Raw genomic sequence first — 19,229 nt, 5'->3', positions numbered from 1 at the left:
AAGATTCCCGGCTGCTCCAGAGTCAAGTTGGGCTAGTTCGAAATAACGGTTCTCCCCGCAGACGATTGAGACTGACAACAGCAGAGATGGAGAGGATTTATTCTTGTCTAGGACGACCTCTCTGAGCGATTCTAGACACAGGCGTTTCCCGACCTCTCCGAGCAGGTACGGATCCGGTGCTCCTTACTGCCACAGTAGAAGCAGCTCCCCTCGGCACGGCGTAAGTCTTGACGGGTTTTGACCATCTTGGTCTGGTCGACCTGCATAGGCTCAGGAGAGTGCGCCTGGGGAGAAACGGAGGGAATAACGGGTTTCTGGAAGATGGGAGCTAGACGTGGAAACCTTCTCTCACGAGAGGCCTCTTTGGCGCGCTCCTGGAACCGTAGGTCAATCCGGGTGGCAAGAGTTATTAAGTCGTCGAGAGTGGTAGGAATGTCCCGACCGGCGAGTTCATCTTTAATACGGCCGGACAGACCCTCCCAGAAGACAGACACCAGAGCGTCGTTATCCCAGGCCAGCTCCGAGGCAAGGGTACGGAACCGTATGGCATATTGGCCCACGGTGAGATCTCCCTGACGGAGGCGTAGCAGAGACGATGCGGATGAGGTCTTCCGTCCGGGTTCATCGAAGATTTTCCGGAAAGCCGTGAGAAAGGCTGGCAGGTCGGACACCAGAGGGTCTCCTCTCTCCCATAGAGGATTCAGCCAAGCCAGAGCCTCCCCCGTGAGGTGGGACATGATAAAGGCCACTTTGGACTGGTCGGAGATAAACTGGTGGGACAAGAGTTCGAAGTGCAGGGTGCACTGGTTTATGAAGCCCCGAGCTTGAGCGGAGTCACCTCCGTAGCGAGGAGGTGCGGAAAGCCGGGGTCCAGGACAGGATACCATGGTATTGGTGGGCAGCGGCGCTGCCAGGTTGCGAGTCATGACACTAGCGGTGGTTGCTGGTGGAGCAGTCAGAGTGTCCAGGCGAGAGTTGACATTCCGCAGGTGACCCAGGATGGACTCTTGTTGGGACCTCTGACGGGACAGTTCATGACAAAGGTCCGAGAGCGAGGAAGCTTGGGTACCACCGGGTTCCATGGCCCGAGCAAACTGTAACGGGTCTGGGAGGCGGAACCTCTGAGCAACTATACAAGGGGGCGATCCTTGTAAGGAAGCAGGTGGTGACCAGGGAAGACGGGCAGGTAGTCACAGCAGGTGACCGGGACAGTCTCTGGGTAAACGGGCTGGAGGTCACGGCAAGTGACCGGGACAGTCTCTGGGTAAACGAGCAGGAGGTCACGGCAAGTGACAGGGACAGTCTCTGGGTAAACGGGCAGGAGGTCACGGCAAGTGACCGGGACAGTCTCTGGGTAAACGGGCAGGAGGTCACGGCAAGTGACAGGGACAGTCTCTGGGTAAACGGGCAGGAGGTCACGGCAAGTGACCGGGGCAGTCTCTGGGTAAACGGGCAGGAGGTCACGGCAAGTGACAGGGACAGTCTCTGGGTAAACGGGCAGGAGGTCACGGCAAGTGACCGGGACAGTCTCTGGGTAAACGGGCAGGAGGTCACGGCAAGTGACCGGGACAGTCTCTGGGTAAACGGGCAGGAGGTCACGGCAAGTGACAGGGACAGTCTCTGGGTAAACGGGCAGGAGGTCACAGCAAGTGACCGGGGCAGTCTCTGGGTAAACGGGCAGGAGGTCACGGCAAGTGACAGGGACAGTCTCTGGGTAAACGGGCAGGAGGTCACGGCAAGTGACCGGGACAGTCTCTGGGTAAACGGGCAGGAGGTCACGGCAAGTGACCGGGACAGTCTCTGGGTAAACGGGCAGGAGGTCACGGCAAGTGACCGGGGCAGTCTCTGGGTAAGCAGGTGGTCACAGCACGTGACGGCGGAGCCTCCAGGTAGGCTAGCAGGCAGGTAGCAGATGAGCGCTCCCAGGTGAGCGGGCAAGCTGGTCCATAGACAGACTGACAGGTGTCGGAAGGCAGACCGTCGGACCTCAGGCTAGCAAGCAGGAAAGCGGATGACAGGCAGGAATCAGACAGCAAACTGGCAGGTAACTGGCAACGGGACCTGAGGGCTGAAGCAGAGTAGTGAACAGTGCAACAACATTGCTCGGGCACCTCCATTTTGGAGGAGGTGCCTTATATATGGTGAAGTCCTCCGGCCATTGGCCGGGGACTCCTTAGGACGGCGCGCGCGGCCCCTTTAAGAGGGGGGGAGCGCGCGTGCGCGCGCCCTAAGCACCGTGGTCGGGAAGCAGCGCGCGCTGCCAGCAGAGCGGGAGGAGGACGCCGGGCTCGAAGCAGAGGGGTGAGGGGAACAGCGTCCCTGCCTAGCAGGGGGCAGGGACGCCAACGCTACATACAGCTGGTATAACCCGGGCATCTCCTGTATATAATTATATATGTACAGCTGGTATAACCCGGGCATCTCCTGTATATAATTATATATGTACAGCTGGTATAACCTGGGCATCTCCTGTGTATAATTATATATGTACAGCCGGTATAACCTGGGAATCTCCAGTATATAATTATATATGTACAGCTGGTATAACCTGGACATCTCCTGTATATAATTATATATGTACAGCCGGTATAACCCGGGCATCTCCTGTGTATAATTATAGATGTACAGCTGGTATAACCTGGGCATCTCCTGTATATAATTATATATGTACAGCTGGTATAACCTGGACATCTCCTGTATATAATTATATATGTACAGCTGGCATAACCCGGGCATCTCCTGTATATAATTATATATGTACAGCTGGTATAACCTGGACATCTCCTGTATATAATTATATATGTACAGCCGGTATAACCTGGGCATCTCCTGTATATAATTATATATGTACAGATGGTATAACCTGCTCATCTCCTGTATATAATTATATATGTACAGCTGGTATAACCTGGGTATCTCCTGTATATAATTATATATGTACAGCTGGTATAACCTGGGTATCTCCTGTATATAATTATATATGTACAGCCGGTATAACCTGGGCATCTCCTGCATATAATTATATATGTACAGCTGGTATAACCTGGGCATCTCCTGTATATAATTATATATGTACAGCTGGTATAACCTGGGCATCTCCTGTATATAATTATATATGTACAGCCGGTATAACCTGCTCATCTCCTGTATATAATTATATATGTACAGCCGGTATAACCTGGGCATCTCCTGTATATAATTATATATGTACAGCTGGTATAACCTGCTCATCTCCTGTATATAATTATATATGTACAGCCGGTATAACCCGGGCATCTCCTGTATATAATTATATGTGTACAGCTGGTATAACCTGGGCATCTCCTGTATATAATTATATATATACAGCTGGTATAACCTGGGCATCTCCTGTATATAATTATATATGTACAGCCGGTATAACCCGGGCATCTCCTGTATATAATTATATATGTACAGCTGGTATAACCTGGGATTCATCTGTTTTACACTAACCTTCCTTCATTGACTCTGCAGGTAATCCCGGCCGCTTTCCCTCGGCGGCTCCTCAGGGGAAGCCCGTGGACGGCAGGGGAGGGGGCTTTTCGCGATCCCACCTATCTGAAGCTGTGTCTAAGGCGAAGGCCGGTGGCGGAGGCAGTAACAGCCGGCAGAGTCTGGTCGGGCAGATCATTCCCATCTATGGATTCGGCATATTGTTATATATCCTCTATATACTTTTCAAGGTTAGTGATATGTTTGGTTCAGTCGTGTTCTGCAGAACATTTCACTTTGGGTCTTCGCAGATCATCTATGTGGATCTGGAGACTTCTACTTCTTTCTGTTATCACTTCTCGGGTTCTTTATTATTTTCAGCTTTCGTCTAAAGGCAGAAATGTGAAGACTGAGCCCAAAAGTGTCCCCATTGCCAACGGGAACCTGAAGAGGAAGATCAGTGAGTGCCACGTAATGTAATGATTACAGCTCCTCTGTGATTGTCCCTTATAATCATCCCTTCCTACAAAGGGGCGGGCCTTCCTTACACAAGCCCCACCCCCACTGGGCTACAATGGCAGCTTCCTATTGTTATAATGTATCGTTTTCTGTTCTCAGCGGATTACGAGCTCAGCCAGCTACAGGATAAACTGAAGGAGACGGAAGATGCCATGGAGAAAATCATCCACCGCCTGGGGCCCGAGAACGACAGGTGAGGGGCCCATGTGAACTAGACATGGGGCCATTCTGTCCTTCTATTCGTGGGCTGCAGGTCAGACACATGGAACTTCTTCAGTAGGTCTGGTGTTTGCGCTCAGTGCAGTGATCTCCATATTATGTTCTGCCACTGGCCTCTCTGCGCAGCGCTGGGGTGATTTATCCAGGGGAGCACAGAGGTGCCCAGCTGTATCATATACTACCACTACTGAGAAGGAAGGAACCACAGGGAGCGGAAACGTCATCATCACTATGGGCCGCAACCGCCTCACCATCAGTACAGGAGCCCCTGCCTCACCATCAGTACAGGAGCCCCTGCCTCACCATCAGTACAGGATCCCCTGCCTCACCATCAGTACAGGAGCAGCTGCCTCACCATCAGTACAAGAGCAACTGCCTCACCATCAGTACAGGATCCCCTGCCTCACCATCAGTACAGGAGCAGCTGCCTCTCCATCAGTACAAGAGCAACTGCCTCACCATCAGTACAGGATCCCCTGCCTCACCATCGGTACAGGAGCCCCTGCCTCACCATCAGTACAGGAGCCCCTACCTCACCATCAGTACAGGAGCAGCTTCCTCACCATCAGTACAAGAGCAACGTCCTCACCATCAGTACAGGATCCCCTGCCTCATCATCAGTACAGGATCCCCTGCCTCACCATCAGTACAGGAGCCCCTGCCTCACCATCAGTACAGGAGCAGCTGCCTCACCATCAGTACAGGATCCCCTGCCTCATCATCAGTACAAGAGCAACTGCCTCACCATCAGTACAGGATCCCCTGCCTCATCATCAGTACAGGATCCCCTGCCTCATCATCACTATGGGCCACAACTGCCTCACCATCAGTACAAGAGCAGCTGCCTCACCATCAGTACCGGAGCAGCTGCCTCACCATCAGTACAGGAGCCTCTGCCTCACCATCAGTACAGGAGCCCCTGCCTCATCATCAGTACAGGAGCAGCTGCCTCACCATCAGTACAGGATACCCTGCCTCATCATCAGTACAGGATCCCCTGCCTCATCATCAGTACAGGATCCCCTGCCTCATCATCACTATGGGCCGCAACTGCCTCACCATCAGTACAAGAGCAGCTGCCTCACCATCAGTACAGGAGCAGCTGCCTCACCATCAGTACAGGAGCCTCTGCCTCACCATCAGTACAGGAGCCCCTGCCTCATCATCAGTACAGGAGCACCTGCCTCATCATCAGTACAGGATCCCCTGCCTCACCATCAGTACAGGATCCCCTGCCTCACCATCAGTACAGGATCCCCTGCCGCATCATCAGTACAGGAGCCCCTGCCTCATCATCAGTACAGGAGCCCCTGCCTCACCATCAGTACAGGAGCCCCTGCCTCATCATCAGTACGGGATCCCGTGCCTCATCATCAGTACAGGAGCCCCTGCCTCACCATCAGTACAGGAGCCCCTGCCTCACCATCAGTACAGGGGCCCCTGCCTCATCATCAGTACAGGATCCCCTACCTCATCATCAGTACAGGAGCAGCTGCCTCACCATCAGTACAGGAGCCCCTGCCTCATCATCAGTACAGGATCCCCTGCCTCATCATCAGTACAGGAGCAGCTGCCTCATTATCAGTACAGGAGCCCCTGCCTCACCATCAGTATAGGAGCAGCTGCCTCATCATCAGTACGGGATCCCCTGCCTCGTCATCAGTACAGGATCCCCTGCCTCATCATCAGTACAGGAGCCTCTGCCTCACCATCAGTACAGGAGCCCCTGCCTCATCATCAGTACAGGAGCCCCTGCCTCATTATCAGTACAGGAGCAGCTGCCTCACCATCAGTACAGGAGCCCCTGCCTCATCATCAGTACAGGAGCCCCTGCCTCATCATCAGTACAGGAGCAGCTGCCTCACCATCAGTACAGGAGCCCCTGCCTCATCATCAGTACAGGATCCCCTGCCTCACCATCAGTACAGGAGCAGCTGCCTCATTATCAGTACAGGAGCCCCTGCCTCACCATCAGTACAGGAGCAGCTGCCTCATTATCAGTACAGGAGCCCCTGCCTCATCATCAGTACGGGATCCCCTGCCTCATCATCAGTACAGGAGCCCCTGCCTCATCATCAGTACTGGAGCCCCTGCCTCATCATCAGTACAGGAGCCCCTGCCTCATCATCATTACCGGATCCCCTGCCTCATCATCAGTACAGGAGCCCCTGCCTCATCATCAGTACAGGAGCCCCTGCCTCACCATCAGTACAGGAGCCCCTGCCTCATCATCAGTACAGGAGCCCCTGCCTCATCATCAGTACAGGAGCCCCTGCCTCATCATCATTACCGGATCCCCTGCCTCATCATCAGTACAGGAGCCCCTGCCTCATCATCAGTACGGGATCCCCTGCCTCATCATCAGTACAGGAGCCCCTGCCTCATCATCAGTACAGGAGCCCCTGCCTCATTATCAGTACAGAATCCCCTGCCTCATCATCAGTACAGGAGCCCCTGCCTCATCATCAGTACAGGAGCCCCTGCCTCATCATCAGTACAGGAGCCCCTGCCTCATCATCAGTACAGGAGCCCCTGCCTCACCATCAGTACAGGAGCCCCAGCCTCATCATCAGTACAGGAGCCCCTGCCTCATCATCAGTACAGGAGCCCCTGCCTCATCATCAGTACAGGAGCCTCTGCCTCATCATCAGTACAGGAGCCCCTGCCTCATCATCAGTACAGGAGCCCCAGCCTCATCATCAGTACAGGAGCCCCTGCCTCATTATCAGTACAGAATCCCCTGCCTCATCATCAGTACAGGAGCCCCTGCCTCACCATCAGTACAGGAGCCCCTGCCTCATCATCAGTACAGGATCCCCTGCCTCACCATCAGTACAGGATCCCCTGCCTCATCATCAGTACAGGAGCCCCTGCCTCATCATCAGTACAGGAGCAGCTGCCTCACCATCAGTACAGGAGCCCCTGCCTCATCATCAGTACAGGAGCAGCTGCCTCACCATCAGTACAGGAGCCCCTGCCTCACCATCAGTACAAGAGCAACTGCCTCACCATCAGTACAGGAGCCCCTGCCTCATCATCAGTACAGGAGCCCCTGCCTCATCATCAGTACAGTAGCAGCTGCCTCACCATCAGTACAGGAGCCCCTGCCTCACCATCAGTACAAGAGCAACTGCCTCACCATCAGTACAGGAGCCCCTGCCTCATCATCAGTACAGGATCCCCTGCCTCATCATCAGTACAGGAGCCCCTGCCTCATCATCAGTACAGGATCCCCTGCCTCATCATCAGTACGGGATCCCCTGCCTCATCATCAGTACTGGATCCCCTGCCTCATCATCAGTACGGGATCCTTTGCCTCATCATCAGTATGGGGTGGCCCCTGCCTCATCATCAGTACAGGAGCCCCTGCCTCATCATCAGTACAGGAGCCCCTGCCTCATCATCAGTACAGGATCCCCTGCCTCATCATCAGTACAGGAGCCCCTGCCTCATCATCAGTATGGGGTGGCCCCTGTCTCATCATCAGTACAGGAGCCCCTGCCTCATCATCAGTATGGGGTGGCCCCTGTCTCATCATCAGTACAGGAGCCCCTGCCTCATCATCAGTATGGGGTGGCCCCTGCCTCATCATCAGTACAGGAGCCCCTGCCTCATCATCAGTATGGGGTGGCCCCTGTCTCATCATCAGTACAGGAGCCCCTGCCTCACCATCAGTACAGGAGCCCCTGCCTCATCATCAGTACAGGATCCCCTGCCTCATCATCAGTACAGGAGCCCCTGCCTCATCATCAGTACAGGATCCCCTGCCTCATCATCAGTACAGGATCCCCTGCCTCATCATCAGTACCGGATCCCCTGCCTCACCATCAGTACCAGATCCCCTGCCTCATCATCAGTACAGGAGCCCCTGCCTCACCATCAGTACAGGATCCCCTGCCTCATCATCAGTACCGGAGCCCCTGCCTCATCATCAGTACAGGAGCCCCTGCCTCATCATCAGTACAGGATCCCCTGCCTCATCATCAGTACAGGATCCCCTGCCTCATCATCAGTACGGGATCCCCTGCCTCATCATCAGTACAGGAGCCCCTGCCTCATCATCAGTACAGGATCCCCTGCCTCATCATCAGTACGGGATCCCCTGCCTCATCATCAGTACCGGATCCCCTGCCTCATCATCAGTACCAGATCCCCTGCCTCATCATCAGTACAGGATCCCCTGCCTCATCATCAGTATGGGGTGGCCCCTGCCTCATCATCAGTACAGGATCCCCTGCCTCATCATCAGTACAGGATCCCCTGCCTCATCATCAGTACAGGATCCCCTGCCTCATCATCAGTACGGGATCCCCTGCCTCTTCATCAGTACCGGATCCCCTGCCTCATCATCAGTACCAGATCCCCTGCCTCATCATCAGTACAGGATCCCCTGCCTCATCATCAGTACAGGATCCCCTGCCTCACCATCAGTATGGGGTGGCCCCTGCCTCATCATCAGTACAGGATCCCCTGCCTCATCATCAGTACAGGAGCACCTGCCTCATCATCAGTACAGGATCCCCTGCCTCACCATCAGTACAGGATCCCCTGCCTCACCATCAGTACAGGATCCCCTGCCGCATCATCAGTACAGGAGCCCCTGCCTCATCATCAGTACAGGAGCCCCTGCCTCACCATCAGTACAGGAGCCCCTGCCTCATCATCAGTACGGGATCCCCTGCCTCATCATCAGTACAGGAGCCCCTGCCTCACCATCAGTACAGGAGCCCCTGCCTCACCATCAGTACAGGGGCCCCTGCCTCATCATCAGTACAGGATCCCCTGCCTCATCATCAGTACAGGAGCAGCTGCCTCACCATCAGTACAGGAGCCCCTGCCTCATCATCAGTACAGGATCCCCTGCCTCATCATCAGTACAGGAGCAGCTGCCTCATTATCAGTACAGGAGCCCCTGCCTCACCATCAGTATAGGAGCAGCTGCCTCATCATCAGTACGGGATCCCCTGCCTCATCATCAGTACAGGATCCCCTGCCTCATCATCAGTACAGGAGCCTCTGCCTCACCATCAGTACAGGAGTCCCTGCCTCATCATCAGTACAGGAGCCCCTGCCTCATCATCAGTACAGGAGCCCCTGCCTCATTATCAGTACAGGAGCAGCTGCCTCACCATCAGTACAGGAGCCCCTGCCTCATCATCAGTACAGGAGCCCCTGCCTCATCATCAGTACAGGAGCAGCTGCCTCACCATCAGTACAGGAGCCCCTGCCTCATCATCAGTACAGGATCCCCTGCCTCACCATCAGTACAGGAGCAGCTGCCTCATTATCAGTACAGGAGCCCCTGCCTCACCATCAGTACAGGAGCAGCTGCCTCATTATCAGTACAGGAGCCCCTGCCTCATCATCAGTACGGGATCCCCTGCCTCATCATCAGTACAGGAGCCCCTGCCTCATCATCAGTACAGGAGCCCCTGCCTCATCATCAGTACAGGAGCCCCTGCCTCATCATCATTACCGGATCCCCTGCCTCATCATCAGTACAGGAGCCCCTGCCTCATCATCAGTACAGGAGCCCCAGCCTCATCATCAGTACAGGAGCCCCAGCCTCATCATCAGTACAGGAGCCCCTGCCTCATTATCAGTACAGAATCCCCTGCCTCATCATCAGTACAGGAGCCCCTGCCTCATCATCAGTACAGGAGCCCCTGCCTCATCATCAGTACAGGAGCCCCTGCCTCATCATCAGTACAGGAGCCCCTGCCTCATCATCAGTACAGGAGCCCCTGCCTCATCATCAGTACAGGAGCCCCTGCCTCATCATCAGTACAGGAGCCTCTGCCTCATCATCAGTACAGGAGCCCCTGCCTCATCATCAGTACAGGAGCCTCTGCCTCATCATCAGTACAGGAGCCCCTGCCTCATCATCAGTACAGGAGCCCCTGCCTCATCATCAGTACAGGAGCCTCTGCCTCATCATCAGTACAGGAGCCCCTGCCTCATCATCAGTACAGGAGCCCCTGCCTCATCATCAGTACAGGAGCCCCTGCCTCATCATCAGTACAGGAGCCCCTGCCTCATCATCAGTACAGGAGCCCCAGCCTCATCATCAGTACAGGAGCCCCTGCCTCATTATCAGTACAGAATCCCCTGCCTCATCATCAGTACAGGATCCCCTGCCTCACCATCAGTACAGGAGCCCCTGCCTCATCATCAGTACAGGAGCAGCTGCCTCACCATCAGTACAGGAGCCCCTGCCTCACCATCAGTACAAGATCAACTGCCTCACCATCAGTACAGGAGCCCCTGCCTCATCATCAGTACAGGAGCCCCTGCCTCATCATCAGTACAGGAGCAGCTGCCTCACCATCAGTACAGGAGCCCCTGCCTCACTATCAGTACAAGAGCAACTGCCTCACCATCAGTACAGGAGCCCCTGCCTCATCATCAGTACAGGATCCCCTGCCTCATCATCAGTACAGGAGCCCCTGCCTCATCATCAGTACAGGATCCCCTGCCTCATCATCAGTACGGGATCCCCTGCCTCATCATCAGTACGGGTTCCCCTGCCTCATCATCAGTACGGGATCCCCTGCCTCATCATCAGTATGGGGTGGCCCCTGCCTCATCATCAGTACAGGAGCCCCTGCCTCATCATCAGTACAGGAGCCCCTGCCTCATCATCAGTACAGGATCCCCTGCCTCATCATCAGTACAGGAGCCCCTGCCTCATCATCAGTATGGGGTGGCCCCTGCCTCATCATCAGTACAGGAGCCCCTGCCTCATCATCAGTATGGGGTGGCCCCTGTCTCATCATCAGTACAGGAGCCCCTGCCTCATCATCAGTATGGGGTGGCCCCTGTCTCATCATCAGTACAGGAGCCCCTGCCTCATCATCAGTATGGGGTGGCCCCTGCCTCATCATCAGTACAGGAGCCCTTGCCTCACCATCAGTACAGGAGCCCCTGCCTCATCATCAGTACAGGATCCCCTGCCTCATCATCAGTACAGGAGCCCCTGCCTCACCATCAGTACAGGAGCCCCTGCCTCACCATCAGTACAGGGGCCCCTGCCTCATCATCAGTACAGGATCCCCTGCCTCATCATCAGTACAGGAGCAGCTGCCTCACCATCAGTACAGGAGCCCCTGCCTCATCATCAGTACAGGATCCCCTGCCTCATCATCAGTACAGGAGCAGCTGCCTCATTATCAGTACAGGAGCCCCTGCCTCACCATCAGTATAGGAGCAGCTGCCTCATCATCAGTACGGGATCCCCTGCCTCATCATCAGTACAGGATCCCCTGCCTCATCATCAGTACAGGAGCCTCTGCCTCACCATCAGTACAGGAGTCCCTGCCTCATCATCAGTACAGGAGCCCCTGCCTCATCATCAGTACAGGAGCCCCTGCCTCATTATCAGTACAGGAGCAGCTGCCTCACCATCAGTACAGGAGCCCCTGCCTCATCATCAGTACAGGAGCCCCTGCCTCATCATCAGTACAGGAGCAGCTGCCTCACCATCAGTACAGGAGCCCCTGCCTCATCATCAGTACAGGATCCCCTGCCTCACCATCAGTACAGGAGCAGCTGCCTCATTATCAGTACAGGAGCCCCTGCCTCACCATCAGTACAGGAGCAGCTGCCTCATTATCAGTACAGGGGCCCCTGCCTCATCATCAGTACGGGATCCCCTGCCTCATCATCAGTACAGGATCCCCTGCCTCACCATCAGTACAGGAGCAGCTGCCTCATTATCAGTACAGGAGCCCCTGCCTCACCATCAGTACAGGAGCAGCTGCCTCATTATCAGTACAGGAGCCCCTGCCTCATCATCAGTACAGGGTCCCCTGCCTCATCATCAGTACAGGAGCCCCTGCCTCATCATCATTACCGGATCCCCTGCCTCATCATCAGTACAGGAGCCCCTGCCTCATCATCAGTACAGGAGCCCCAGCCTCATCATCAGTACAGGAGCCCCAGCCTCATCATCAGTACAGGAGCCCCTGCCTCATTATCAGTACAGAATCCCCTGCCTCATCATCAGTACAGGAGCCCCTGCCTCATCATCAGTACAGGAGCCCCTGCCTCATCATCAGTACAGGAGCCCCTGCCTCATCATCAGTACAGGAGCCCCTGCCTCATCATCAGTACAGGAGCCCCTGCCTCATCATCAGTACAGGAGCCCCTGCCTCATCATCAGTACAGGAGCCTCTGCCTCATCATCAGTACAGGAGCCCCTGCCTCATCATCAGTACAGGAGCCTCTGCCTCATCATCAGTACAGGAGCCCCTGCCTCATCATCAGTACAGGAGCCCCTGCCTCATCATCAGTACAGGAGCCTCTGCCTCATCATCAGTACAGGAGCCCCTGCCTCATCATCAGTACAGGAGCCCCTGCCTCATCATCAGTACAGGAGCCCCTGCCTCATCATCAGTACAGGAGCCCCTGCCTCATCATCAGTACAGGAGCCCCAGCCTCATCATCAGTACAGGAGCCCCTGCCTCATTATCAGTACAGAATCCCCTGCCTCATCATCAGTACAGGAGCCCCTGCCTCACCATCAGTACAGGAGCCCCTGCCTCATCATCAGTACAGGAGCAGCTGCCTCACCATCAGTACAGGAGCCCCTGCCTCATCATTAGTACAGGAGCAGCTGCCTCACCATCAGTACAGGCGCCCCTGCCTCACCATCAGTTCAAGAGCAACTGCCTCACCATCAGTACAGGAGCCCCTGCCTCATCATCAGTACAGGAGCCCCTGCCTCATCATCAGTACAGGAGCAGCTGCCTCACCATCAGTACAGGAGCCCCTGCCTCACTATCAGTACAAGAGCAACTGCCTCACCATCAGTACAGGAGCCCCTGCCTCATCATCAGTACAGGATCCCCTGCCTCATCATCAGTACAGGAGCCCCTGCCTCATCATCAGTACAGGATCCCCTGCCTCATCATCAGTACGGGATCCCCTGCCTCATCATCAGTACGGGATCCCCTGCCTCATCATCAGTACGGGATCCCCTGCCTCATCATCAGTATGGGGTGGCCCCTGCCTCATCATCAGTACAGGAGCCCCTGCCTCATCATCAGTACAGGAGCCCCTGCCTCATCATCAGTACAGGATCCCCTGCCTCATCATCAGTACAGGAGCCCCTGCCTCATCATCAGTATGGGGTGGCCCCTGCCTCATCATCAGTACAGGAGCCCCTGCCTCATCATCAGTATGGGGTGGCCCCTGTCTCATCATCAGTACAGGAGCCCCTGCCTCATCATCAGTATGGGGTGGCCCCTGTCTCATCATCAGTACAGGAGCCCCTGCCTCATCATCAGTATGGGGTGGCCCCTGCTTCATCATCAGTACAGGAGCCCTTGCCTCACCATCAGTACAGGAGCCCCTGCCTCATCATCAGTACAGGATCCCCTGCCTCATCATCAGTACAGGAGCCCCTGCCTCATCATCAGTACAGGATCCCCTGCCTCATCATCAGTACAGGATCCCCTGCCTCATCATCAGTACCGGATCCCCTGCCTCACCATCAGTACCAGATCCCCTGCCTCATCATCAGTACAGGAGCCCCTGCCTCATCATCAGTACAGGAGCCCCTGCCTCATCATCAGTACAGGAGCCCCTGCCTCACCATCAGTACAGGATCCCCTGCCTCATCATCAGTACCGGAGCCCCTGCCTCATCATCAGTACAGGAGCCCCAGCCTCATCATCAGTACAGGATCCCCTGCCTCATCATCAGTACAGGAGCCCCTGCCTCATCATCAGTACGGGATCCCCTGCCTCATCATCAGTACAGGATCCCCTGCCTCATCATCAGTACGGGATCCCCTGCCTCATCATCAGTACCGGATCCCCTGCCTCATCATCAGTACCAGATCCCCTGCCTCATCATCAGTACAGGATCCCCTGCCTCATCATCAGTATGGGGTGGCCCCTGCCTCATCATCAGTACAGGATCCCCTGCCTCATCATCAGTACAGGATCCCCTGCCTCATCATCAGTACAGGATCCCCTGCCTCATCATCAGTACGGGATCCCCTGCCTCATCATCAGTACCGGATCCCCTGCCTCATCATCAGTACCAGATCCCCTGCCTCATCATCAGTACAGGATCCCCTGCCTCATCATCAGTACAGGAGCCCCTGCCTCATCATCAGTACAGGAGCCCCTGCCTCATCATCAGTACAGGATCCCCTGCCTCATCATCAGTACAGGATCCCCTGCCTCATCATCAGTACAGGATCCCCTGCCTCATCATCAGTATTTGGTGGCCCCTGCCTCATCATCAGTATGGGATCCCCTGCCTCATCATCAGTACAGGATCCCCTGCCTCATCATCAGTATGGGGTGGCCCCTGCCTCATCATCAGTATGGGATCCCCTACCTCATCATCAGTACAGGAGCCCCTGCCTCATCATCAGTACAGGAGCCCCTGCCTCATCATCAGTACAGGATCCCCTGCCTCATCATCAGTACAGGATCCCCTGCCTCATCATCAGTATGGGGTGGCCCCTGCCTCATCATCAGTATGGGGTGGCCCCTGCCTCATCATCAGTATGGGGTGGCCCCTGCCTCATCATCAGTATGGGGTGGCCCCTGCCTCATCATCAGTATGGGGTGGCCCCTGCCTCATCATCAGTACCTCCACATGGACGGGCACAGGCCTTGCACGGGGCACAGCAGGGGCAGCATTGTCAGATCATCTCTGCACAGCAACATTTTTTAAAAATACATCAAGTTGACAAAAAGCTTAAATTCCCATTAACTATTTAGTTCCTGTGACGACGGCGACGCTAATGATTTCAGAGCTGCAGGAAAGCAAAAACCTGCTGTCTGACTCTGCTCTTCTCCAGTTATGTGATCTCCAGTCTGAGATCGTGTACAAGGAGAGCAGAGCCGCAGAGGAAGGAGCAGAGGATGTGCAGAGCAGAGGATGTGCGGAGCAGAGGATGTGCAGAGCAGAGGGAGCAGACAGAGCATCCTTATTTATTATTTACACAAAGGGGATACATTGTATCAATGTGAATGTAGGGGGAGAACAGGACATCCCAGCAATCACTGCACCTGTCCACCAGCACCAAACCTGCAGAGTGACTGTAGGACAGGGGCGTACCATCTATTACTCCCTGTTATCAGCCATTACTGGGGGAGGAGACTGTAGGACAGGAGACTGCAATCTATTACTCCCTGTTATCAGCCATTACTGGGGGAGGAGACTGTAGGACAGGTGCCCACAATCAGTTTCTCCCTGCTGAGAGTAGCACCTGCCTCATGAGCTCCAGGACTTCCAGGAGGAGGGTCGTCGTCTGCCTCTCTTCTCCCCAGGGAGAGGCAGTCTTACTGGGAGGCCGGCATGGCTTCCCAGCCTCCTATCCCCCGGTCTATGCCGGCGGGGGACAAGGAGCCACAACAACCGGCCCAGGAGGGAGTGAGGAGATCGGAAAGGGTGAGGAAGAGTACATCCACCTGCTCCAACCCCGAGACTGTTCACCGCCAGCCCAGAGATGGAGACCAGGGCACCCCAGGCCCCAGGAACAAGAGCCCAGCAAGATCCTGGGGGGAGATGAGCTCCAGCGAGTCCACAAGTTCCTTCTCCTCCCTAGTGGTCGCCATGCTACGAGAATATGAGGACGCCGGCAAAGCACTAACCCAGCTGAAAGAGGAGCTGCGGGAGGCCCGGGTCCTGAACACCCGAGCGTCCAACAAGGAAAGACCCGCGACCTCCCAAAGGTTTAAAGCCCTCAGAGACGAGGTGGTCAGGTTAGTGCTCCTCCGGGAGGGGATTGAGAAAAGCGCAGGTCCCTTCCTGGAGAGGTTTAAGAACCAGCGGCGGTTCTCAGAAATGAAGGGGTTAAACACCTCAGGAGAACCGCCAGCCGGCGTCCTTAGTGAAGAGGAGGAGAAGGATGAAGAGGTGACTGGAGTTCCAGGTGCTGGAGCCAGTGAGGGGCAGAGCCGGAGTTCCAGTGGTCTCCCTGCAGGGCAGAGGACTCTGACAGCAGAGGCTGGAGTGTCGGGGGAGGAAGAGGAAAGGGGACTGCTGAGGGAAATCCGACTGCTGGAGTCTCCAGTGGACCTGACACGGTTTTCCTTCGAGGAGGACAATCCAGTGGAGGAGACCAAGAGGAGGAAGAGGAAGACCGGAGGAGCCGCACAGGAGGTGGTGAGTTACAAGTATGTACCAATGTCTGATGTTGCGCCTGCCACCTCCTGTGTAAACCCCACCAAACCTAAAGGCACGGGCTCTGCAGTGGGCTCGAGGCAGAGGCAAGGTGGGGAGAGGAGAAGGACGTCCGGCGATGCTGCCATCTGTGCGGGGAACAGTGCAGGGGGCGAGGCTGTGGAGGTACTCACAGCGCCGGACATAGGGAGTTCTGTGGAGTTTCCCTCCCTGCCCTCTGCGGCTAAGCCGGTTATCACCGGGGCCGGGGAGGCCGGGAGGGATGTGAAAAAAATGCCTGTGAGGAATACTGGGCACACTGCTGCGACAGGGGGGCAGTGTGCCCCAGCGCCCAAAAAGGACACCAAGGCCCCAAAATCTGTGGGTACAGGGCGGGCAGCGGTGCCCAGGAAACAGTCTGCACAGAACAAGGTCCAAAATGCTGCAGTAGGAGGGCGGGGCGCTCCAGGAGACAACCTGCAGAAAGCCAGCAGCAACCAAAGGGAAACGGGTGTGGTGCTGCAGGGAAAGGGGTCTCTGGGAGTGCTCCCCTCCGCCGGCCCAGCAGGTGTGAGTGCAGAGACACTAGACACAAGGGAAGAAGGAATGGAGGTGACTGTGCAAGGTGCAGAGAACAGAGGAGGTAATGGGGTGACAAGTAAAGGGAATGGGAGTAGTGGTGCAGTGAATGGTGGGAGTAGTGGTGCAGCAAATGGTGGGAGTAGTGGTGGAATGAATGGTGGGAGTAGTGGTGCAGCAAATGGAGGGAGTAATGGGAATGGTGGGAGTAGTAGTGGAGTGAATGATGGGAGTAGTGGTGCAGCAAAAGGTATGAGCAGTAGTGGAGGGGGCTTCAGCCCAAAGCTATAAAGGAGCTGTCAGTGCTGTGGGTAGTAGTGCGCCCTTGTCTGGTGCCCTTGGGATGGTGACTTGCAACAGCAGCTCCTGGACGCCCTGAGGAGAGGGGAGAGCTCCATCACTGTAGAGGGGAGGGAGGTTGATCTGTCTTTCTGGATAGAGAGACATGGTCTTTCAGCCTTCCTAGATAGAGGGGCAGAGACTGTCTGGTCTCTGCCGACAACGGGGCAGAGGAGTAACCGTAGGAATGTGGTCCGTCTCCAGTGGGTAAGCAAGGATGCCTGTCCTGATAGGTCTAAGGTGGTTGAGCTCCTGCTGGGGATGGGCTTTGCGGCATATGACATCTTTGCCTTGATCCATCCCTACGGGACCTCCTACTTCGATGTCAGCTTCGTGAGACCGGAGGGCCTTGAGCTTTTCTGGTCTCGCCATGAGCTGGCTCGGAGTCGCCCCGAATGGCATGGTCTCTTTCCCCTGGCAATAACCCGCCAAGATTCAGTCAGGAAAGTGACCGTTTTGACTAGTAACGAGTCGCTTTCCTGTATGGACATTACCACCTGGGTGAGTCGATACGGAGAGGTCACCAATATTCCCAAAAAGAATCTGGATGACCATGGTATCTGGTCAGGGGCCTGGACCTTCATGGTGAGATTGAAGGTTTCGGGAAACACTGTTACCCATATCCCCTCCTCAACCTTTTTGGGGAGGGATAGGATCTTGATTTTCTACCGGGGGCAGCCTAAGGTTTGTCACAGGTGCGGTAGCCCCACACACTTCAGTGCGCAGTGTACCACCCAGAAATGCGCACTGTGTGGGGACCTTGGTCATCTTGCTGCTGTCTGTCGCAGGATTAGGTGTAACTTGTGTGGTGACCTCGGTCACCCGTTCAGTCGCTGTCCGCGTTCCTTCGCCAATGCTGTCCTGAAAGCGGCGAGTGCGGGACAGGCGAAAGCCGGGACTAATCTTGCCGGTGAAGGGACCAGTAGGGGCGGGGGAGGCAGGGATCCGGTGAGGAGCAAGCTGCCGCCATCCACCATCAGGCGGCAGGAGCAGCGCCGTGGGGACAGGGGGCAGGGAGTAATGTCCCTAAACTCTGACCCAGGTACTTCACTTGCAGCTGAGGATCCTAAAGACAGTGAATTGAGGGAGGAGGTCAAGAGACTTGAAAGGGAAGAGCGAGAGGACGCCACGTCTTCCCAGGAACCCTCTTCTGGTGACAGTCTAGATGAGGGAGAGGGGGAGTGGTCACAGAAAAAGAAAAAGGGTAACAGGAAAACGGCTAGAGGTAGGAGGGGGACCAGGTCTCGAGCTGCCTCTTTGGAGTGCGACCCCTCTGACTCTCTGGCCGTGATCCAAGCGCCATTGGAGGGTTCAGCCGCCCCCCCTCTGGTGGATCTGTCCAACCGGTTCGGGGCTCTCCAGGACCTCCCTCTGGAGGGGGGAAGTGGGGACCCGGGGCCGGAGGTTGCGGACAAGGTGGTTGGGGCTCAGGAGATGGCTGGGTCTTCCTCTCGGGGGGCAAATACAAAGCCCTCTGGGGGGACGACTAACCCAGGACCACCAGACGAGGGCAAGAATGTATGTAAGGAGAGAATGGACGAGTCTGTTTGTCTTAAGCGCACTAAAAACCCGTCATTATCGGAGGAAGAGGTTGGGACTGTCAGTGGTGGGAAGAAAAAGGCTATCTAATTCAATCAATCATGATGGCGGCACCCACCCCGTTGACGCTGGCAACTATTAATGTTTGCAGCATAAAGTCAGATGCGGCAAGGTACACTGCCTTTCATTTTCTCGGCCAACTTGACGCCGACATTTTGTTTTTGCAGGAGACCAGGTTGACCGATATATCAACCTTGCATAAAGCAAGGCGGGAGTGGAGGCATGGGCCCTCCTACTGGTCTCTTGCGGCCGAGCCGTATAGCGGGGTGGCGGTCCTTTTTAAGACCGCAGCGGTTGAATGCAGACGAGTGATCGAATTAGAAATGGGTAGATGCTTGATCCTAGATGTCTCCATGAGGGGCAAGAGCTTCGGCTCATTAACATCTATGGTTCCC

General features: G+C 55.5%; 1 protein-coding gene across 2 annotated transcripts in view; it reads left to right on the top strand.

Moving 5' to 3' along the window:
- RIC3 (RIC3 acetylcholine receptor chaperone) overlaps positions 1-19,229 on the top strand; it is a 100,283-nt gene that overhangs the window by 69,470 nt on the left and 11,584 nt on the right. For both annotated transcript variants that reach the window (XM_073659071.1, XM_073659072.1), the window contains 3 exons: positions 3,496-3,704; positions 3,835-3,913; positions 4,072-4,165. In XM_073659071.1, the coding sequence (XP_073515172.1) occupies positions 3,496-3,704; positions 3,835-3,913; positions 4,072-4,165 (382 nt within the window). The remainder of the gene's footprint in view (positions 1-3,495; positions 3,705-3,834; positions 3,914-4,071; positions 4,166-19,229) is intronic.

This window comes from Phyllobates terribilis, unplaced genomic scaffold, assembly GCF_046119375.1.
Source record: "Phyllobates terribilis strain yellow unplaced genomic scaffold, ASM4611937v1 Scaffold_13__5_contigs__length_258822181, whole genome shotgun sequence".
In the NCBI taxonomy this organism is placed as follows: Eukaryota; Metazoa; Chordata; class Amphibia; order Anura; family Dendrobatidae; genus Phyllobates; species Phyllobates terribilis.
The sequence above is the reverse complement of the archived record's forward strand: the minus strand, read 5'-3'. Positions and strand labels throughout refer to the sequence as shown.